The sequence below is a fragment of the Zerene cesonia genome, chromosome 15 (genome assembly GCF_012273895.1).
Source record: "Zerene cesonia ecotype Mississippi chromosome 15, Zerene_cesonia_1.1, whole genome shotgun sequence".
NCBI classification, from domain to species: domain Eukaryota; kingdom Metazoa; phylum Arthropoda; class Insecta; order Lepidoptera; family Pieridae; genus Zerene; species Zerene cesonia.
In genome coordinates, this window is record NC_052116.1 from 1,429,030 (window position 1) to 1,453,930 (window position 24,901).

General features: G+C 33.8%; 3 protein-coding genes across 4 annotated transcripts; 1 reads left to right on the forward strand and 2 right to left on the reverse strand.

Annotated features, from left to right (window-relative positions):
• Positions 1–2,324: 2,324 nt before the first annotated feature.
• Positions 2,325–4,421, reverse strand: LOC119832393 (forkhead box protein J1-A-like). Its single transcript, XM_038356066.1, has 2 exons — positions 3,778–4,421; positions 2,325–2,822 (listed from the first exon to the last, which is right to left on the reverse strand). The coding sequence occupies exons 1-2, from the start codon at positions 4,327–4,329 to the stop codon at positions 2,355–2,357; spliced, it is 1,020 nt and encodes a 339-aa protein (XP_038211994.1). The 5' UTR covers positions 4,330–4,421; the 3' UTR covers positions 2,325–2,354.
• Positions 4,422–9,445: 5,024 nt separating this feature from the next.
• LOC119832346 (acylamino-acid-releasing enzyme-like) lies at positions 9,446–21,375 on the reverse strand. Of its 2 annotated transcripts, none has more exons than XM_038356009.1 (15): positions 21,289–21,375; positions 21,024–21,067; positions 20,110–20,321; positions 19,369–19,535; positions 18,811–18,959; positions 18,235–18,372; positions 17,504–17,636; positions 16,890–17,026; positions 15,964–16,171; positions 14,929–15,041; positions 14,412–14,559; positions 13,813–13,941; positions 11,713–12,013; positions 10,561–10,770; positions 9,446–10,047 (listed from the first exon to the last, which is right to left on the reverse strand). In XM_038356009.1, exons 2-15 carry the CDS (start codon positions 21,033–21,035, stop codon positions 9,945–9,947), a joined length of 2,160 nt encoding a protein of 719 aa, XP_038211937.1. In that variant the 5' UTR covers positions 21,036–21,067; positions 21,289–21,375; the 3' UTR covers positions 9,446–9,944. The 2 variants fall into 2 exon arrangements, with proteins under 2 accessions (XP_038211937.1, XP_038211938.1); XM_038356010.1 differs by lacking the exon at positions 11,713–12,013 and adding an exon at positions 12,563–12,860.
• Positions 21,376–22,239: 864 nt separating this feature from the next.
• LOC119832675 (zinc finger protein 454-like) lies at positions 22,240–24,895 on the forward strand. The gene is made up of 4 exons (XM_038356384.1): positions 22,240–22,431; positions 22,594–22,695; positions 23,259–23,383; positions 23,577–24,895. The coding sequence occupies exons 1-4, from the start codon at positions 22,423–22,425 to the stop codon at positions 24,613–24,615; spliced, it is 1,275 nt and encodes a 424-aa protein (XP_038212312.1). The 5' UTR covers positions 22,240–22,422; the 3' UTR covers positions 24,616–24,895.
• Positions 24,896–24,901: the final 6 nt, after the last annotated feature.

The window sequence follows — 24,901 nt, forward strand, 5'->3', positions numbered from 1 at the left end:
CACGGATAATCCATGACTAGTAAAATATAATATACAATTAAATCATATAATTTACGCGTAAAATATAATGCGTGTTTAATATATAAGCAGTCGTCATTTGCAATTTCAAAAGATATCCTAGTTATAGATATATCAACTGCTATGTCTAATGACTACGTAGGTATTGCTGGTTATTTATCTAATATCTATAGGACATCTGAAATATCTAGAATATTTTCGTCTAAAAACGATGACTAGATACAATTTGAAGGAGATAACACTAGACAGATTTACTTAATGTCTAAATCTACGTACCTATGTTAACTTAAAATATCGATAAGCTACACTGCACAGATATTTGTCAATTAGTACCATTAAAATACCTATTATAAAACATAGGCACTTATTGATCGCCCTTGAAACATTACAAAAGTCGAATTTTACATAAATTGTGTAGAATAAGGTGAAGAAATTTCATTTCTTAGATATAACGCGATGGTCGGACTACTGGCCAATATCGATACAATTTTTATTACAACCAATTTAGCTAGAAGGTACACTTAATATCTACAATTTGTGCAAGTAAAAAATTAACACGAAGTCGTCACGAGTGTCGATAGATCTTTTTAAAAAAGACATTTAATATAATATTTGCTAAATACATTTACAATCATTACCTTATGACTATTAAACAGCTGAAATTTTCAGCAATCTTTCTTATATTGAGCTGGAATAGTTACTCGTAAGTTCCCGCAAACGATGCTTTCTATAAAGATTAAGCAGAGGGATTTCCCAATTAAAAGGTTTCAATATATCATACCTCCGAACGGTTTGATATTTTATATTGAAACCAAACAACTACAAAGTATTTTAAGTTCATCCGTTAATTTAAAAAATTACACAAAATTTTAGTTTATATTTATAAAATCACTTTGTGATGAGCAAACGTTATCAAATATTTACTGGACGGAATGTCTGATAATTTCGCATTAAATCATTTAACATTTAAACTACATTAATGTTAATAATTGCGATTGCCTTTTCTTCTTAAATAGGTAAGTCTCACGAAATGAACATTTACTATTAAAAGGTACTTTTTAAAGACGTCCTTAAATAATTCTTTTATTTTTACACAAGATTCACAAATACATATTTATAGAATAATAAATTTTAGTGTACGTGTATATTCGGCAAAAGTGCTTTGATTTTCAAAGACATACAACTTTTTAAAAATTTTAATCGTTCATTTGATTACGCTATATTCATAGTACAATAAAAGCTACATTTAATACTGAGCGGTAAAGACATAACTTTTTATCGAACTTTCCAGAACGATGTTTCTAAATTATACATTTTAACATTATTAATGAATTTCACATTGAAGGTAAATATTTATATCGCAATATAAGAATACTATATCTTAATACTGAGCTTTCATTTGAGCAAAAAATTTGTTTTCAATAAACTGATTTTGTTATATTATTTCACAATATTAATATTGTTATCGTAAAACAAACCAATAAGATACTTGTATACTAAAACGAATATATTACTTGAAAGTAGAAAAGATTACATCCTATTTTTATATTAAATATAAGAAAAATCGCTCACAAAGCAATATTATAACAATAATTACACATTTCTTTTAGCTTCCTTCTTCTACAGCTATAATGTCTATACAATGCTCCACTAGACCACTAACCACTCAATTATTCTCGACTACTATTAAGTAATTTATCGTATTCTGACTAGAATTTTACATATTCAAAAGGCCAATTAAATGCTTTGCTTATAATGTTCGAACAGAACTCGTATGTACAATGATTGTTTCTTGTTTACTTCTTACAGTAGAAAGAAAGATTTATTTAACTCACACAGTTTCGAATTGATGATTAAAATTATGACATACTAGCTTTCTGCCCGCGGTCTCGCCCGCACCGTCAAAGGAATAAGCTTCTTCATCGAGTTCAAAAGTAGCCCATGTAATGACACACCAGAACTTCTATGGATAGTTGGCAGCCTAGAGAATGCTCTAGTCTCGTCAAAGATCATATAATATCGCTCGCTCCGTTACCACGTAATACAAACAAACATTCTTTCGAAGTTTTTTATGAGGATAAGATATAAGGTAGTTAGCAATCAATTGAGATAACTTTTTGCAACGAAGGAAATCACAAACTAGGAACTTATTAGATTTATTGTTATTAATTATATTTAATAAATATAGAAAAGCACAGACCACTGCAACTCACTAGCTAGGGAGACTTAAGTCAATTACTTTACTTTTTAGTTTTATTTTTAGGCGTTTGTCGAACATTATATAACAAGTAAATTATACAGCGTATCATTAATTGTCACAAAAACCTTCCAAGCACTTACTTGAAACACGGATCCAAATAGTTATCTAACATATCCAACTGTAGGTCGTCCCACTCAGTGGGATTCAGGAGCAAAGATGACAAATCATCATCAGGTATCAAGGGAGGAGGTACAACTGGTTCCACTATAACATTTGCCCCGATATTCGTCTCCACGTCCATGCCAGGGATGGGTAAAGACAGCTCAGGTAAGTGCAGAGTCACAGCCTGGCCGATATCGCTGGCGATGCTTGCTATCATTTGACTATCAATTTGGGGTATATTAGCTACCGCTGTTTTATCTTCTGTTATCTTTGGATCGACTTTCGGGTCAGTTTTCTTCTTCTTGTGTCGGTTTGATATACGTTTCGTGCCCTCTAAATGGGCGAGGTCTAGCTTCCAAAAACCACCTTTACCTGGTTCCTGCTTCGATCGCGCCACCTTTACGAATACTTTGTTTAACGACAGATTATGCCGTATGGAGTTCTGTAATTTAATTTAAATTGAGTTAAAATTTTGTCATTTTATACATTTTTTTTTAAATGCACCAGTACTTTACTTATACAGCCTAGAAATTACATAACATTATAGCACTATTTTATAAACAACACGGTATGACTCATGTATTAATAACTTTTATTCAAAATATTAATACATATAATATTATAATAGTACATAATCCCTTTTAAAATGTAATTACAAACATAAATCCGTCACTAAGGTATGTGAGTTTCTGCGATTTCTTTATATTAATAGTGAATCATCGTTAGTAATTAATCACGTTGAATGGATACGCGACTTCATTGTTTGTGAAGAGTTTTTTTGAAGACATGAAAAGAATGTAATATATATTATTTACCCATAAAGTAGTATTTGCCATCTAAATTTTAACATACAAGATCATATTCATAACAAGTATATAAATTAAATTTATAAAAATGAAAGAATAGAATAATATCAAAGAGCCGGAGTGATGTTACTGATCGGATAACACACATTTTATTACAAATTTTTTAATCTTCAGTGTTTAGTTTATTTTCATATTCATTAATAAATATCGGACGCGGAGAAAGAGACGTCGTGTTTAAAGGCTCTTTTCTGTATGTTTTGTAAATTATGTTACATTACATAATGTATTCACACGAGAACCATTGTAATTTAACGAATAACAAACTACGCACAATGAATTCCTATAGATTTCACACACAACCATCGTGCCGCAGTTCAAATAATCCAGCCGTTAACTCGAATTCACCATCTGCGCTTCTCACATGACTAACCACAAAAGCCGTATCGTAATTGCGTTTAAAAATACATCAGTCACACAACACTTGACCCGTTTACGGATAAAGAATAATTACAAAACCTTATCTAAATCAATTTAGAAATTATCTGGTGCTTGATTTTTCCGCGTTTGAGATAAATAATCTATTCAACTCACCTGCCACGTTGGATCGGCGTTCCTGTAGTATTTAAAATTGTCTTTTATCCAGGAATAAATAGCTGATAACGTCATCTTGTCGTTGTTGTACCTCATGGCCATGCATATCAAGGTACTGTACGAGTACGGAGGCTTCTTATCGCTTTTCGTCTTGTACTGCTCTCTGTTCTCCATGAAATCCTCCTGACATTTGGCTATCGTCTGGTTGAATTTCTCTAGCCTTGTGCTTTGCGTTTGCGATTTCATCTGCGGGTTCGGAGACACGGGCGATATGGGGAACTGCGGGATGGACATGATGTTGGTTATATTCTGTAGCCAGTTCAGATTGGTCAGGTCGGTCTCTGGTTCTTCGCGGACTCTCTTCGGGCGCACCTTCTTCGGCACCGGAGTGTCAGACCCCTCATTCTGCGCGTACATATGCGGCTGCTCGTACACATATTCAATTTCGACGGTGTGGGATGACTCTGGGACAGCGTGGTCGAGCGCGAAGTACTGTCCAGAGAAGTCCAGCATTTCGCCGGATGCCGGTGAGAGGCCCGCCGTGATGTGCATGTTACATCCCACTATGATTCAGAGCGAGTGGTGCGCGGGTGGTGGATCGATAGCGGACGCCGTGACGTAGTCGGTCAGTGGTGTTGTTCCGGCGAGCGGTGGTAGGTTTGTGCGCGCGGCGCGGCGAGTGCGGGCAGGTGTCCATACAGGTGGTGGAGCGATCGATATTTTTCCGTAAGGAGCCTGCCCGCATGCGATAGCTTCAGACAATTAGTCACGGCTGTTATCGGAGACTGCGGGTACTTCCTTACTAATGAACTTGACAATTGGACCATTACGCTTTTTGCGCAATTTGAATGTTAGATATGTAGTTGCTAATATGAGAAAAAGCCGAAACTTTGAATAACTTTTTTTAATCCTATTGTTATATTTATTTATATAGAATATAGCTAGCAGCCGTATCGTGTGTGACTGAAATTAAAATGAACCACCTCACATGTTATCTCAATACTAAATATCATTGAAAGTCGCTTAGTATTTTATGAAAACCGTTTGGTTTAGATAGCAACAAATAGAACTACATTATAATAACAATATGTTGCTCACAATAACATTTTGAGATGAATGGTAATATGGGTATAGTAAAAAATATAATAAACCAATAAAACAAATGTTACCGGGTAATAAATGGTAAAACTATGACGGTTCAAAAGTGCTGCTAGAAGAGGTCTAATTGAATAAATAAATGTTAGAGTTTGAATAACAGTGGATTTTAATAAAATCGATATCTTGGTGTGTTTGTCAAGGGTAAACGGGGTGGACACCCTTTCAGCGAGCTCGTAATTACAGCAAGTGCTTGCTGCAAGTGTTTTTCTAGCGAGCTTCAATAATATTTACATTAACCCACCTACTTCAAACGAGAGCCTACTCTTTGAAATACATACCCACTTGAAACGGTGTAGGCAGTACCGATGCAAGTTGATTTCATCTTTATATCAATGATTTTAAAGGTTTATAAATATATTCATACGAGACGGTTCGTCTCATTAAAAATAGAGACATCGCGTGGACGAAATTGGATAAAATAATTAATTTCCATATAACCGTTTCGTTTAGCACATTCCTATTAGGCAGAAAATATAAAATATATTTCTTCTAAGTTAAGCAATAACAATATTTATGTGAAACTAGCTGTAACCCGCGGCGTCGCTCGCGTGATGACCAGGTTAAAAGTAGCCTATGTGCTCATCCAGGCTATAATTAATCTATCCAAAATTCATACAGATACGATAAACCGCGTGAATAAGTAACAAACATCCATCCATACTTTCAAACTTTCGCGTTTATAATATTAGTAGGAAACTCAATTAATGTGATCTTTAACTTTAATCAGAAGTATCTGTTTGTTTGTATACATCTGAGGACCAGTTTCTGTTTGAATCGAAAAATTGTTTGTGTTACAAACTTCATGTAACGCAGCAGGCTGTAGGTTACACACGTCAGGCTTAATAAAGAACGCAAAAGCGGGAAATAGTTTATAACGCAGGTGCAACCGCGGGACACAACTAGCGCGATATTTCCCGCTTTTTACGCACATTGTGTGCGGGAGCGGAACGCACCCCGTGCCAGCCTTCCCACGTCCCGAATTGTACACCCTACCCATACTTAATTGTTTTGTCTTGTCGGATAATGAACTTGCCTCCGATTTAATGTCGAATTTCGTATCGAAATATTGTTAAGAGTATGTCGGAATCATTCCATGGATGCCACAGATAACATATACCTATAATAGATAGGTACTAAATACTAATATTATAAATGCAAAAGTAACTCTGTCCGTCTATCGCTCCTTCACATCTCAACCAATTTTAATGCAAATATAGTTTGAGACTTGTGAAAGGAACTCTTTTATCCCGGATATTTCATGGGAACGATAACTATACGGGAAAAACCCCGGTACTGACTATACATAATACAAAACATGATAGAATTATTGTGGGACTTAATTTCTATGATGTATGACAATTACTGTGTACATAAATATATATATATATATATATATATATATATATATATATATATATATATATATATATATATATATATATATATATATATATATATATATATATATATATATATATATATATATATATATATATATATATATATATATATATATATATATATTACATGAAATTTTTGAAACAAATAATGGATTTTTTAATTTTTAATTAATTTAATTAATTAATTTAGCTGTAACAATATTTTTAGTCATCGCGTGAAGCGGTTGGTTGGATGTTTGATTATACATGACTGTGATGCTTTATTCGTTATATTTTGATTAAAACTAAGAATTTTGGTTTTTCTTTTGCATTGATCTTTTGCATACTTTCTCGATAACGTCGAATTCCTTCTTAATATTTTTGTGTGTATTAAAAAAAAGGGGTTCTTTTTTCAACCATATTTGGAACATTTCTGGGCTTAACCCGCATCATATCAAATTCCATAAGCATAACCTTCATAACCATACTTCATAGGTATAACAAATATAGATACTTAATATTGGGTCAGAATGTATCTACCTCTAAAACGATTTCGGCAGTTTTGAATTCAGCAAAAAAAAAATAGTTTTGTTCCTAAAAACATAATTTTACATAAAAACAATCACAGCAAATACAAAATGGAATTGAAAATACACCTGCGATTCCCGAAAAACATAATATAAATTGATTAATGGTGTAAGGTCATGAACTCGTGTTGCTATTGTATATTGATCAATAAACCTTGATTTCGATGCTTTGTGGTACGTGTCTGAAAAAACATTTTTATAATACCTAGATAGTTAGTTATATTGCCGTTGAAGAAAATAGTTAGACCCTTTTTTACTAGAGAAAAATAAAAAAATGCCGTTTAGTTTTAAATCTAAAAAGTATCATTTTGCATCTTTGCATCAAACATTTATTATAATTTTAATTGACTTATGCTATGATCCATCTGTTCAAAATTAGTAAAGGGTTGTATGATTATATACACAGGCATTTTAATTAAACTATAGAACTGTACAAAACATTACAACTTATCATCAAACACTTAGCCAATTAGTTTAACTTCTTAATACTAGACGTTTCTATGACGTCATGACACCATAACTCTCGGCACCAAACAGACGTCTAGGAATAGTAAAGTCTCAGCATTTCTCAATTGCGATAATATAACATCCCCATTATAGTCTAACGAAGAACAATGCATTAAAATGCAAGCAAGCGTTACGGATCAATTTTCGAATTATCGACATTTGCGCCTTTCTAGTCTCGCGACTTAAATTATAATTGAATGAATATAATTGCATGTGTCGCCAGAAGATTGCACAAACCTATATATAATAAACTATGCTAACATTTTCACCATTAAAGTTATATCGAAATTCGAAACGATGAATCATGAAAACCTTACTTTTTTAGACAGTCCTTAAAAATTTACTAAATTAATTTATCTAAATGCACTGTAAGGTCTCTTTCAATCCCGAAAGGATATTTCTACCAGGTGTTGACGACCAACCAAGCGCATAAAGCACTTAAACAAGCACATTTGCGTAAATGAAGCCGAAAATTACCAATACCATCCCTTGATACCACTTGTACGAAATTGCTTGTAAAACCGTCACGAAATGCGTAGGGTACATTTAGCCAGACAATTTCAAACTCTATTGCTTTACATTTAGGGTTTAATTATTATATACGTAGAAATTTGGCGCGAAGTTTTGCAGATTTTTTCCTTTAAACATATAAATAATACCTACGGTTAGAACTCTTTGATTCATAATGAAATACATGGTGGATTTAGATTTTTGATTTGGTCAATTATTCTCGAATGTGTACACAGGGTTGTCAACTTTACATTATTCTTTATTGTTTTCTTCTCATATAAAATTAATAATAGTATGTAGGTACCAGCAAAATGTAGTGATTTGAACGCCATGCTCATTAGAAAAGGTAATTTACCTAAAGTGTCAAACTTTCGATTTTTCGAATAAGGATGATATGTTATTTTTATGATTAATAACCTTTTATCATTAATAACCACATCCAAATTAAAGTTTAAAATATGTTACAGCCAAAGTCTAAAAGTTTCCTAGGTTTTCAGTAAATGAAAAGTTCATAGATTCTGAAACTGTATTGTAGCATAGTATTATCACAGATAACATAATTACTCCATCTGCGATATTACGATTTCGTATTTAACTTGTTATCTCTCTTTCATATATTGTATCTAAATAACTTCATGCAATACATGCATCTATACACATAAACATATACATAAATATATAATATTTATGTATATGTTTATGTGTATAGATATACATATCTATCTGGCAATATAACACTCAAACAAACGAGTACCAACCCTAACATAGCATGACGAATAGGGTGACCAACCGCCACACATGACGTGTACACCTGTCACCGGTGACCATATCGTAATTATTATACTATTTTATTAGCCCTTTTGTTTTATTGGCGAGGGGCATAGAACACGATTCGATGTCATGTTATCGTCTTTATATCAATACGATAAAATATCGCATTTTTTTGGGTAGATTTGTGTACATTTAATGTAACAGGAATGCTTCTTATAAACATAATGAATGCGAAATTGTATCTGTGTGTATGTTACGCTTTTACAGCCAAACAACACCATCTATTTGGATAAATTGGATTATAATCTAACTTGCGAGATAACAAGCTGTCGAAAAATAGTTATACGTAACATTTGTTTGGGAATTAACGCATCAACAAAAATTTTCGACTGGTTTTCTTTTAAACCATAGCGGGCAGCTAAGCTGGTAGTCTCGCCTGATGGTAAGCGATCATCACCGCCCAAGAACATTCGTGTTAGTGGCTCTGCGCAGACGCTGCCCGCTGCTTTGAATGGGAAAGGCATAAGAAACCGATTGACGACTGGTAAGAAGGAATGGACTGGGAAGGGCAAGAAAAAGGATACGGGCCTCCGACTAAGTAAACTCTTCTCTAAAACCTTTTAAAATAGGTACATATATTTTATATTTTACTAAAAGTTTCAGCTCGTAGTTTTAGCGAGATACATAAAGACAGGTACATATAAACTGTCTCTAGTAAATAACGCATAATGACTACGGAAACAATAAAAAACTTACTTTTTTTTTTTCTAAATTTATTAAAAATAACTGTTTAAAATACAAACTAGATGTTATATTCTTATCGCCTAAGAACTTACACAATATCAAGTTCATCAGTACAATTGTTACAAATATATAAAGTAGGTATTATTATTTTAAAAAATATAATCGCCCTTGTATCATGGCAGTATTTTTAATGAAATATGATTTATACAAATAACGCCAAATGTGATTAAGAAAATTGAAGAAGTAATTTAAAAAATCAAAACAGTGTAAATTTAAAACTTGGTGTTTTGAATTTAATTGAACTTTGTATTTGAATATTAACTATTTACTCCAAGTTATAACGAAATACCACTCGTGTGTTATTTTTCTACACTTTCTCACACTATAAAAGTTACCAGTTGCCTAAAATTATGATATGAAAAAATCAACAATGGAAAACAAGATAAGAAAAAAAACAAAAAAAAAACATGAAAAATTCTATAAAAAAATGCAAAAAAAAAAAACTTATTTTTTAATTTTTCAAATGTGTAAGGAACCACTCTGCTCCATTTATCAGGTTGTCCATTTCAGCAGATTGCGTTCGCAGAGCGTGGTTGTCATCATACATGAAGACTCTGTATATAAAAAAGTATATTAAAACATTTTTCATGAAAAAAAAAATTTGCAATTATGAAGAAAATGTTTTTTTAATTTTTTTTTTTTTATGCAAGTTAATCAGCAAGGGTTGGTTATTGCCAATTTTGCAATATTACAACAGACTTAATTATTATTAACTAGCTGTTCGCCCCGGCTTTGCCCGTGGTACATATATAGCCTGAGTGACATCACTCAGTGAAGTTGCAGCTTTCTTATGGTGAAAGAATTTTTGAAATTGGTCCAGTAGTTTTTGAGTTTAACATTACAAAGAAACAAATAAAAATACAAAATTTTCTTCTTTATGATATTAGTGTAAATGTAAATACGCGAAATAATAAATATTCAATATGTTATCATATGCTATAGTGGTAAGTGAATATTATAAATAATAATGAGGCATCTGAAAACCAGCGCTATCTGAGTGTAGGAGAAACAAGAAACGATTTTTTAAATTCTTATCCATTTTTTATCCTATAACAAAAATCACTCACTTATGCACAACGCCATTGGCGTGCAACCGTTTCGCATATTCTAGGCCCTGGTACGCCGGCACACGCTTGTCCGCCGAGCCCAGCATTAGTGCGGTTGGTGTTTTCACTTTGTGGACGTGCACTATTGGCGAGCAGCGGCGCATAGACAACAGAGCATCTTCTGTTACAGGTCCGGACTCATTGAAGTCTAGACCGGCCTCTACGTAACACCTAGGGGTTAAAGAAAATATTTATTTTCCTGAATTTCATTTCAATAACAGTCACTGCTTTGTTCATTAAAATTTGATCACTACGTGTGACATTAGTGGAGATTACACTTATATCGAGTAAGCCTTTTTTTGAGTTATGGCTTAACAAAGTCACAAAAGACGGACAAAATTATAAGCAATATTAATTTTTCGATTCTTTTGTTTTATTAAATGCCTGTTACAACAGTCTTGTATTTCAATCAGTTAAGAAAAAATTTGTAAAATAAAATCCATAGAACGTAGCTGTAAAAATAAGTAAATTAGGATTATCGAAATTTGTAACATCGATATCCGATATACTTAGGGAATGACCGGTAAAAAGTAGGTACCTGATATTAAGTTTTAGTAAAATTTACATTTATTATCAAAAATTCCACCTTAATGGATGGCGTTGTAGTCTTGTATGCTTCTTTATATACTGTGCTATGTTCTCATAAATTACTGTGTAAGTAATGAAATGGCCAATCAGAATGTTAAATGTTTCGTACATTTGAACGATCTCTTTGAAAACTGCTTGTATCTTTACATGGGAATGAAATGTTTTAATACGGTGAAAAGTAGCATATATCACTTTGTGTCAAAACTCTCCAGACCCAGAAAATTATACCATGAAACCGCTCCGTTACGTTCCGCAACGTTAAATATACACAAACAAACACACATTCGCATTTATAATATTAGAAAAAGGACTAGCTGACACGGCAAACGCTGTTCTGCCTTACTCTTATCATTTAAGGGTATGAAAAATAGATGTTGCCCGATTCTCAGACCTACCCGATATGGATATGCAATTTTGTAAAAATCGATCCAGCTGTTTCGGAGTATGGTTGTTGTAGTTACATTGTGAGACGGAAATTACCAGAAAAGACCACTAATATATAACATAACATGTACTCCAACTCACCCATCCGGGTTATCAGCATAGTTAACCTTAGTCGCCAAATCGATCAAGGGATTCCTCAACACCATAGCCCTAAACATGTCCGGATACTGTCCAGCCAAATGGGCACAAAGGAACCCGCCATAACTCCCCCCATATAACACTTTATCTTTCAATTCTTTCATGGGTACTGTCTCTTTCAATTCTTTTAAGGACAAGAGACAATCCTGCACATCGTAGACCCCAATGTGTTTGATGAGACATCTCACATTAGCATCTCCATTGCCTGTTGACCCTCGGAAGTTAAGGCGAAGCGTAGAGAATCCTAGGCGAATTTATTTCCTTTTATTGTGCGTTAAATAATTTGATTATTCGGAAGATTTTCAAGAAGGCAATGTCGAATTTGAATAAAGACTTAATTAAGATTGAATTATTTGGCCAAATTTTACAATGAACTCAAAAAGATAAGTGTCCATTATAAAGATAGATAAAATGTATGTTTTTTATGTAGTTAAGGATATTAAAGGAAGGAAAATCACAAATGATACGCTTTAATCCACTAGTCCACTAATATTATAAACGCGAAAGTGTGTTAGAATGTATGGCTGTTTGTTATCACGCAGAAACATGTTTTGGTATCTGTTTGCAGTTTGGTAAAGAGATAGATAGAGATAGATTATAGTCGGGAATAGTGAAGGGGTCACGAGTGCTGGTACTAACTACTCACTTTCAAAACACAACACACACTTAGAATGGTGATAAAAATAAACATAAAAAATATAAGTAGCTTACAAACACAGAGTAATAAATAAATAATATGAGTATGACAACACTTTCTTACGGGACCAACTTGAGTTTGTAGACGGTCACTCACCAATCAGGTATATCCGACACCGAGGCCATGGAGCTCAGATCAATCACAGGATTCCTAGACACTGTCACCCTAAAGAAATCTGGATACTGCCCGCTCAAATGCGCCACCAAAAACCCTCCGTGGGAACCGCCGAATAAGCACAATTTGTTCTCATTTACAGAGTATCGTTTTATCGCTTCGTCGGCGGCCATTTTGCAATCGATGACGTCAGCGCGCCCGATTCGCTGGGGCAGAAAACGCACGGAGCTATCCCCACTGCCGATCGAACCCCTGTAGTTTATTTGCACGCTCGCGAAGCCTGTAATTTTGGTGTAATAACATTTTGTACATGGATTGTGTAAAAATTATGTGAATGTAATGTTGTGATTTACTAGTACATAATAAATATTAATAACATGTTCTTAATTCTGATAAATGATTAATCAATTCATTATAGATTTCAATATATAGATATGTCGGATACACACTAAAAATTGATCAAAACATCGAGGTATTGGACCGCCAGTGCCATCTATCGGATACGTACACTAACAACCGGACAATGCGTCGAGATATTGGAGCGCCAGCGCCGTCTAACAGCGTTATACAGAGTCTAGGACGGGCGTAAGCCGAGCGGGACGGTCAGAAATTGTCCAGCCGTCTCTGCGATAGCAAGTCTCCTGGGAACTGTACCGCGTTCCTATTTCACGTGTAAAATTAAGTTAACGGTTAAAGTGATTTTGTCATTTAATTTAAATTTGAATTACAACCGACTTTCAATTTGAAGTAACTTTTATTTCCCTTGCTCGTATCCATTGCCTACAACGCTTGGAAGCATGGCCGAAGACTATCCCTCCCACCCTCTGTCGATAGATATATAATACATTTACATATTATAAATATTGTTCTATATGTTATGTGTTAAAGAAATCGTTTATAATGGACACTTATATTTCATTCTTTATTATTATTTGTAGGTAGGTATTTAAAAGAAACTATGAAAGAAATTGTCTTCTTGAATACTTAAAAAACACAAAAAAAACATTACTGCCGAAATTAAATAGTAAACGTAAATATAGAATACAAAAAATTCGATAATTTTACTTTAAAAAATTAATGATATAATGAAAATAACAAAGACACTTCAGACCACTTCCTAGCCTCATCATAAAGGTCCGAAGGAAAATTTTCTTCTCCGGTTTTTTTTTTCAAAAAAAAAAAAATTATCCATTCTACCATAAGTTTTTTCAAAAAGAGGATAAAACACTCACCCAGCAGATGAAACATAGCCGTTTCCAGCGCAAACGCGTTCACGAAAGCGGAATGCGGCCCGCCGTGCGGCCATACTATCAATGGACACCGCTCTGTTGCCCCACTGACGTATATGGCCGTGAATGACTCTGAAATTTGATTTATTAGGACTTTTTTTTTTGCATTTTTAACCCGCTTCCATTGGCTTCAGCTGTATGTATGTAGGTTTGTATGTAACCGACTCTTGTAGACTCGATTGTGACACAGTGTAAACGGACAGATTAATTTCAAAAGTGAAAGGGACACGGGCCCCTAATGGGGTATGGGGCAGATGTTATACATGATTTTATATTTACACTGATCGATTTCCTTTATGGACAAGTAGATTAAGCTTTCAGTGTCCTGCAAGAGTGGGAATCGAACCCAGGGCACCTCGGTTCTACGCTGACGCGTTAACCACTGTGCCAACGAGGCGGTCGATGTAATTCAAGCTTGAGAAATATTAAGTTTAAGGAAAATCATGTAACTCTTTTTTTTTAATTTAAGCCTATATTCTGTAATTCAACAGGAAAAGTTTAAGATTTTATAAAATAAAGATGCAAAGAGAAAATATACTCACTGACGGCATCATCACTGTCCTCATGTTCCAGATACATATACTTCACTTCGGCTTTGCCCAACCCCTCCGGCACAGCGGTCGGCGTACCCACCGGCTTCCACTGTATTGCGTGCTCTGATCCCGGGCTGGGTAACTTCGCTACGTATAACTGAAATATAATATCATACCTTTTATATATTATGCCATGTGATGTATATGATAAAAATATAAATTAAAAAAAAGTGCACGCTTGCAGAAAAATATAGAACAACGTGTGTATGTGTGGTCTGCGTGAGTGTGTGAGTGCGTATCTGTTAGTGTATAGACGTGCGTGCGTATGCGTGTGCGTGTGCGAGTTCGTGTCTGAATTGTATATACGTGTGTACGTGTGCGTGCGTGTGCGTGTACACGCACGTACGTACTTAAAACGCATGCGATCATTTTAGTTATTACACATTTTTTCCTCTCTTTTTTTCTTTGTTATCTAAGTAATTATTAATTGCTAATAAATATTTATTTACATAGAATCGTCCATTACCTGACCCGGAGTGGTGATATTCGAGAAGGTAGCCAACACGACATCAGAGCGTACACTGAGCACGGAGCACGAGCCAGCTCGCTGAGGCGATATGTTAGTTATTGCGCCGCTTTCTGCGAAAGAAATATCATCATCCTTCTCAATTTTTAACTATTACAATATTCCTTAAAAAATATCCGTAGTTTCCTCTATTTCTCACGTTTTTCAGTGAGGGGAGGGCCTAATTATGGCATATTATATATAAAGAATCGACAACATTTTACTTTCTTTCTTTCTCTCGTCTATTTTGTCTGTACTATAGAGACACAAACCTTCACCGATCGGAGAAGTGATGGTATAACAAACTAATTCCCAGCCTTTTCTGGGGTATGGGCCATGTGGCAGATGCATTATACGTATTTGTTTGAGTGATCGATTTTCTTTACGAATAGGTAAATTCCGTATTCCACTGGAGCGAGGAACTTTTTTGTATTAGTCCCCACTGGGAATCAAAGCCCTTCGGTTACATTAACGGTCTAACCAAAAATGGATAAAACTATTATTTTGTTAGTTTTCTTAACAATCAGGTATATATGACGAATGGTCATTTTATTACCTATTGCGAACCATAACGAGCGAAATAAAATATTTTATGTTTGAATTTGAAACCTGGAAGAATAAATTTAATACAGTATCTTGAATACAATCATCATTATGACAATGATCTTCAGACATTTCATACGACGTCACCTTATTCCATAGCCCACTATCCAACCGACTTCCCAAAAAGAAGGAAGTTTTCAATGTAACTCATTTTTGGATTTATTACTAGATAAATCCGTAGTTTTTCAACCGATCGACGATTCTTTGTGTGCCTGATAGGACGTTGTTGTCATTTGGCCCCATTTTACCCTCATAGGAGGCCTGTGTCCCAGCAGTGGGAACATATGTAGGCTCATAATGATGTTCCGATTTTAGAATATAGAGTGGCCGTCCCCCCCTTGTAGATATAATTATTCGGAACACGTAAGGCGTATTATTATAAATACTACATACCCATGTCCAAAACATAGCTATTAACCTCCACCTGCTTCACAGTATTGAACACGACCCTCTTCCCATCCGCCGACACACACTTGGCCGGCAAGTTGTGCGTGTACACGCCGAAGAAATCCCCATTCGATATCTTAGTACTGGTCTGTACTATGTCTATAAGGATCGTTTCTTTGCTCTCCGATTGCTCCGCTTTTAATATGTCTTCAATCTGCAATGGAATTTTTATAGGAATTAAAAACTAAATGAAACCTCAAGGCATTGTTAACAAAATTATGTGAGACTAATTTAAAAGCATTGTACACAACATAGATGACCGCCTCCTTGGTACAGTGGTTAATGCGTGAGCGTAGAACCGAGGGGTCCTGTGTTTGTGTCTGTGTCAATTGCCGGTGGGGACGCACAAAAAAAAAAAATGTCTCGGTCTGGCAGGACACAGAAGACTGATCACCTACTTGTCCGTAAAGAAAAGCGATCAGTGAAACAGATGTACATCATAAGCCCCATACCCCACTAGGGGACACGGGACTTCACTTACTTACACATCTTAGATGATATCAAAATATATGTAATTTATTATGATCTTTTTTTTTTCCTTTTTAAAAACTACCCTCTCTTTGCCATAAAAATCGCTCCCAAATTTATTAAATTATTTTCTTTCATCTCCTATTTACGTTTAGATATAACAATACAAAAGCCCGTGTAACTAGATCAACGGGGTCCCCAAGGCTCCACTCCAGCCACACCTAGGCACCAGAATATCAAGCCCTATCCAACTGAGCCCCAGAACATATTCTAAACAATAACAATACTAACTGCAGCCCTCAACCTGAGTAATTGGCCTGAAGCTCCACTACAACTTCACCAGGATATACATTCTCTAAGGAATAACAAAACTACCATATAACATAGTACTTGAAAATACGAACCGTAGCCCTATCCAGCTTGACCAGCTGGTGGCAAGCGTCGTGGGGGCCCCCGGAGCCCCGCTGCAGCCACAGCAAGCCCCCGTTTGGGGTGAAACGGGGAGACAGTACTGACACACCTGACGGTTTGCTTAGCCTTCCTGGAAAAACGTTTTTGGGATTAGTTTTCCCCCATAATTAATGACGTACGGTGGTACATATCCATTTCCTCACCCCTCCCAGTCCATACCTTTATTCCTGTTGTTAATCCTTTCCTTATCCCTTATATTACCGCTCAAGCCCTAATCGGCAAATGTTTTTATTTAAGATTTAAAGCATTTTAATGCTAAGCTAAACTAAACATAAAAAAAAAATAATTGAATTATTTTTATTTCTGCGATATTTCATTGACACAGTAAATATGATTTAAATGTGTTTTTTTGCTCATTTTACATTTTAGCTCAAACTCAAACATTTATTTATTCAATTAGACTTCTTATAGAAGCACTTTTGAGTCGTCGTAAGTCACAGTTTTAACATTGACCACCGGTTCAGAAAGCAGTTTCTACAGAGAAAAGCCAGCAAGAAACTAGGTAGTTGCTCTAATATATGAACCTTAATTGCAATTAAATACATACTATAGAGGCCATCAAAAGACAGCCAGAATATTTGGCTCTCACGATTCGTACAGTATATGAGACCCAAGCGCCTAGGGTCGTCTGTCTTCCACGCGACACCTACTATGCCTTTACCATCAGGCGCGAACCGAACCTGTAAACAACCCTCATCATCAGCCCATTATCACTCATTAATGATGAAAGCCTCAGGTCTGAGCCTCCCATCCTTTTCCTCACCCTCCCCTGTCCAATTGTCCCTAACTCCCTCAAAACAGAAACACATTTACAGAAGCAGTGGTGGTCGCGTATTATAGCGTATTTTTTATTTGTAAAAAGTAACTCAAAACTGCTTGACTGATTTTGAAAATTTATTCACCAACAAAAAACTAAATTATTTTTAATTGATGATTATTATGTTTTAAATACTATATTCAAAGAGTTTCATATAACTGCTTCCAAGTGAGTGATTTTCCAATATATAAAACTCTCGTAACCAAACTCCCCCAAAAAAGCTGAAACGATTTTTAAGAAATTTTCTGTGCATATTTGAGACAATTGGTCACCATCCATGCCGGGTTACCTGACAGAGATTGCTGTATATATGCCTGGCAAATAAGGCCGTCTTTAGAAAATGATTACTTTTTATTTTTGTACAATATAGTAAAAATAAATAAATAGACATGTCTTTTATAATGGTTCAGCTAGTATTCTGAAAGTTATTATAATTAGAACAACAATTCTTTCATATTCACCTGTCCAGGGCATAAATCTTCTGGCACCCCTTGCAATATTGTGATAGCTTCATTATCCAGGTCACACTTAACAATGACAGACTGTTTCTTGCCAACAAGTTGTTCACCCCAGTCTGGTTTGTAAATGTACTCTTCACCCTGAAACAACATATCATTATCATGATATGTTTGTATTTTTGGCTATATGTATAATATTATATCTATACTAAAATAATAACACTGAAGAGTTTGTTTGTTTGTTTGAAAACACTAATCTCAGGAACTACTGGTCCGTTTTGAAAAATTATTTCAGTGTTATAGCCCATTTATTGAGGAAGGCTATAAGCTATATATGTACCGGGCGAAGCCGGGGCGGACCGCTAGTATTTGTAAATCTTAACAAGAGCATAGCCAGGAGGATGGTTTCAAGAGTTCAAACCCCTCAAATGATTAAAATATTATAATTCAAAGGTCCATTTCACTTCCAATATTCATTGCAAGGATTTATTTTATAATTCTTTGCTGCTATAATGCACATTCAATTGCCTCAATGCATTGATAACTTATTATTCACTATGCCTGAAGGAATTTACTTACAGGTGTTACTTTTTTATCTCCGCTTCCTTCATTCTTATCACTGTCCGCTGCTTTCCTTTTAATATACGGCTCCGATTTCTTTGGTTTCTGCTCAGCAATGTATATCAAACTCTTTTCATCTGGTGACCAATCCAGACTGCCAAACTCACCTTAAAGAAAATACTTATTAATACCACAATACACAACCATTTCGTTCATTCTAAAGAAATAGACAGAGTTAGTTTCGCATTTATAATATTAGTAGGGATTTTTCATTTCACATTTACAGTTACTGATATCCTTATATCTTTGCATACTTTTAAAAGTACAAACTAAACTAAACCTGAACCCCGTTTCCTTTTCCTCAACCTTCCTAATTCATTTGTTCATTCCAGTCGTCAATCCTTTTCTTATCCTTTTCCCTTAAAGGTGGGCAGCATATTCGCTGAGGCTCTCTGAATGCTCATGGGTTTTAGTGATCCTACCATCAGGCGAACCACCAGATCGTTTGCCCGTTTATGGCATAAAACATCCTATCTACTTACAACATAGACTAAACAGTGATAGATATTAACATACCATCAGCATAGACATCTCCATGGACATCAAGTGCGGTCAAATCAATGGTATGGGCGAGGTAGCTCTTCGACCACACTTCGAGGTAACATTTCTTATTGTCTTTGCCATTCTTCTCTTCTCTGATCACAGCTTTGTAAGTATCGTTGGGTGACACAGATGACAGTAACCTGAAATTTATTGGCGATGATGATTGGTAATTATTTTGTGGTGTTGTGTTTAATCACAAAAGAATTGTGATGAATATGTCTATAAAAACATTTTTGTTTATTAACAAGAACTTGTTTCAGGAAGTTAGCACCAAATAATAGGAAAGAAGAAACTAAATAAGACATTATGATTTTAAAAACATATTTAGAAATAATTTGATCTCGAGGCAGGATTCGAACCCGCGTTTTTTGCCAAACCGTAGCAACGCCTAGCCTCTTGGCTACCCGTGATCCCACCACAGTAATCGAATTTCTTCTACTCTTTCGGTTTTATGTGCCTAAGGGGCAAAATTTCTCATTTATAAAGCATTTCAATGCTATAAAACTAAAAAATATATTTAGAAATAGCTTTAAACTTCCTTCGTCTTGCTTTTTCTCTTTGTTTTAAAACACTGTATTCTAAGACTAGTATACACCTAACATTATAAATTTATACCAATTCAAGACAAAATGCTCTCAGCTATTTAGGTATCAAAATTACACTTTTGTTATATAAAAACTACCCCCTACATAACCAGGCAAGATCAATACTCACTCGTTACTAACATCTATTCCAAACTCGCTCTCTGCAATCACATTTAGTTCACCGTTGAGGGCATAATCTACAATATACTGGCTATTCTTGCCTTTATCAAGGTTTCTGACTGACCATTTAGAAGATATTCTCGTACCGCTTTTATTTAACCTTCCGCTAACTATTGAGGGTATTTTAGCTAATGTTTTGTAAACTTGCACTATTTTCTCTATCTGAAATAATAAAAACAATCTTAATATATATAAATTAAACACCACTTTTGGTAATAGACTCCTAAACTACTCAATCGAAGTTTGATCCAACTTAAAATATAGGAGAGTTTGTATTATTTCAATTACAATTAATGGCTACCCGGGCAAAGCTGGAGCTTGGAGCTTGGAGCTAGTGTTACTATAAAAACAATATTTATACATTGTGTACTAAAAAACATTGGCTTATGGTTGAGGATTTTAGGAATGTGTTTTGCTATGTCAGAGAAATGTTTTAGACTTTAACTAAAGCCACTTATAGAAAAATTGTAGGAATAAAAGGTTTCTGATGCTTTTAAGTCACTATAGTGTGTACTTTAATGAAATAAAGTGACACTCATCTAATTACTTTTAATAGGTTATTATTGAAAAAGATTATTTATTATGACATCAATAATTTATAAGATGATTTATTTAAAAAAATTACCAAATCTAATATTAACGCTGACTTACAAAGTTTCCACCCTGTTGGTCTATGCTTAGGTAACTCCAAATCATATAAACTATATTGGATTTTCCATTCAGGTGCTTAGGGCTAAAGAATTTAGAACCTTTGGAATGATCTTTTGTCATTTACTTGCTCTTAATGAATCTCTTTGTAACACAACCACTATTATCATAACTACATTCAACACGTCAAAAAAATACTGTTTGAATTATACGTACCTGTCCAGACATCCTGATTTAATTGTAGAACATTTACCGTGTAACTGAAATAAAAATAACTATTTCAATATGTTATCTGCATTCTACATACTAAGAAAATATTTAAAATACATTAACAATAAGATATGTAAATATAACTGCTACCGTAATATCTAATCTATCTTATCATTAAATGTAACAATTGTTTATTTTATGGGTATTTACATAAAATCACAGTATGTGTATACGTAAAACTAGAAAAAAAGAAAAAATCCATATTTTTTACCAATGAAAATTGTGCCGCCGTGTTTGTAAACATCAGCAATATTTTTATATAAGCTGAACTGGGGGTCATCGAACTAACCATAGAGTATACAGTATGCACTTTTAATCGTAGATAGAGAAACTTAACTTATAAAGACCGGGCAAACACTGTTCTGTTATCATTCAGGTGTATAAAAAATAGCTGTTGGCTGATTTTCAGACCTACCCGATATGCAAACAAAATTTCATTAGAATTGGCCCAGCCGTTTCGAAGGAGTATGGTAACTAAATTATTATAATATGGTTATAAAATAATTACACAGCTCCACAAAAAAAATGATTGTATTGCCTTGGATATTTCTGCAATTTTTTTTTGTTTTTCAGTGCCTAAAACACGATTATATTCATGAAAGTACTGAATGTGCTCTATTTTATTTTGATTTTCCGTATTAGTCCGGTCAAGTTAGCATCAAAAATAGGGGTAAGGTTACATTAATTCGCACCTTCCTAAAAATTGGCATGATTGTTGGGAACCCTATTATACACAATTTGTCAATTATCCACATCAATCCGGAGTGTGGAAAAAATTTATTCAAGGTCAAATGTTGCGAAAATCGGTTTTTTGAGTTTTTCAGGTAAACGGTAAGTTTTATAATAAAAATAGGTGAGACAAAAATGATTCATCATACAATTATCTATAAAAATTGTTCCTACACATTTTTTCCTAAGAATCACAATTTCGAAAATACAGCGATGCAAAATGTTGAAAAAGTGGATATTTAAAAATAAACGAGAGGAAATCTTACAAAACCATTGATAATTTCATGACTTTTGAGTGTAAACTGTAGACGTATTATTATACTACTATTTGCATTGAACTGTAAACCTTAAGTCACGGAGCATCACAGAGTACTTTAATATGTAAGTATTTGGGTTTCAGCTGACTGTTGACAGTTGACACTGTTTTGTCTATGGTTGACGACCGGCTACCTCGTACTTGCACTCTCCAGATATAAACTTTTGCTAACTTTGCGAATTATTTTTTGATACCTAAATGTTCTTGTTGAACATCATTTAATAATTTCTCAATACAATGTAGGATTTCAAAATAATTCGTCTATAATTGTATCCATTAGAATTTACAGTAATTAAAAAAATGGAGAAGGTGATAAAGATTTAAATCTAAAACAACACATCTGTTTATGCTTGCTTTGCTAATTGCGATTCTAGGAAGTTATTGCTTCACCAGCAAGTTATATTTTATATGATTTTATAAGTTGCATTGTGTGTGTTTTTAATATTCTAATAACAATTCTTATTTTTTAAGATGATGGATTTGAAGGTGTGTCTTGAAAGAATATTTTACTGCAATATTTGTAAAAGTACTTACAAAAATAATACCGATTATAGAGAACACATCTTAGTACATGTAAGTTAAATATTTTAAATAATTTTTTGCTTTTTTTATTAGAAAAATTAATTAAAAACAAGTACAGCATCTACTGCATAGGTATGCCTAATGCCAACTGAATATGTTATTATATATACAAAGATTCATAAATCCTAGCAATTACTACACTTTTATAAATTTCCATGTGTGATTTCAAAAATCATAAATGTTTAAAAGTGGTCCTTGTAATAAGTTAGGCCACTATATTCTTCTTAATGACTCTAGCTGCTACATGACAATTGCTTGTATAGTGATAATAAAATCACTCACTAAACATTCTCTAAAGAAGGGGGTATGAAGTATATTATTTTTCACATGCAAACAAAATATAATTAATGCATTGACCATACAGTGATGTAAGGGAAATCTGCTCTGCCAGAAATGTGCAATAAGTTGGTGCTTGTTCTTCTTAATATGTAATTATTATTTGAGGGTAACCGCTCTATTATCCCACTTATAAACTATTCATGGTAAATATAGGTAATATACTGCACAAATATTCAAAGAAATTAATAATTATCCACCGTATATTCACATTTTAGGTTACAAAAGCATATGTTAAGTTAAAAAAGCAGAAAATTTATGCCTGTAAATCATGTAAGGCTGGATTTCTTAATGGAGACGATTATAAGTTACATAAAATACACCATATAATGCAAAATGTTAGGTGAGTGTTTATACAGTTATTTTTTTCGTTAAGTATTGTGACAGTGAATCTATTTAATTTGAACATTTCAGTAATACACATACATACATGACAATATATATTGGTAAAATGTAATGATTTTAAAAGGCACACATCACTTTCGTATTGATTAATAAAGATTTTTTAATTAATTTTGTATTATTCTCATTCACAGGCAAAAGCATATAAAGATGAACAATAATCGAAAACATTATATAAGTAGTATAAATGGTGATATTGAGAGAAAATATGAATGTCCAGACTGTGGAAGGAAGTTTGTTGAAGAAAATACATTGAAGGTGCATTCACAGGTCCATGAACCCTATCCATACATTTGTTTTTGCGGTATTGGTTATTATTCAGAATTTGATTTCACTAAACACAAAAGTATTGTTCACTGTGAAACCGTACCAACCAAAAATATTGTAATAAAGACTGTAAAACCCAAAAAATCTGAAAGCAAAGTGATTTACAAAGATGACTTTGAAGAAGACATCTTTGATGATAAAGAAAGTGAAAAATCTGTTAAGTTATATGATGATTATGATTACGGTAAGAAGCCTCGAAAAACGAAGAAAATCATTAAGAAAAGAACACCCAAGATTAAATTAGAAAAAAAATTAATCACGCACAAGAGACAATATCACAAGTGCAGCTCATGCAATAAGCGACATATAACAAACAAAGAAGATTTAGAGAACAATGTGTGTAAATACAAGAGTTCCAAATGTAGGTATTGCGGGAAAGAGTTCAAGCATATATATGCCAGGCAATTACATGAGCGTATACACACTGGTGAGAAGCCATACTCATGCAAATTCTGTTCTAAGCCATTCACTGATCCATCAGCATTGCTCAGACACACTAGAACACATACGAAAGACTACAAATATTTCTGCGACTTGTGTCCCAAGAAATTTACAGATAAAAGTGGACTTATTAACCACAGACGCCGGCATGGTGCTAGAGAGTTTAAATGTGATATTTGTAGCAAACTGTTCTTCACAAAAGGCAACCTGGCAAAACATTTTGAAATACACATTGGTAAAAAGAATTTTGAATGTAATAAGTGTGGCAAGAAGTTTGTTTTAAAATCTTATCTATTTATACATATTGTACAGTCTTGCGAAAAAAAATTATTCATGAAAACAAGGGAAATGAAGAAAAATAAACATAAAAAGAAGAAAATAAAATGTAAGGACGAGAATGACTGATGAGCGAGTTTTGGAAATCATGATTAATGATTTTAAAATGGGTATTTAATGAGTAAACAAAATTTAATTAATCAATTGACTAGTCCAGATGATTGATATATAACACAAAGGCATAAGTTAATATCCTCCTCATTTTTTCCATTTCTTTCATAACAAATAATTATAAGTTTTGTTTAACACTACAATAATCTGCACTTTATTAGTTAAAATAATAAAACTAATATAGTCTATCGATCAAGTCCCTGAAATAAATAAATATATTCTCTTCTTTATGTTACAATTAGAT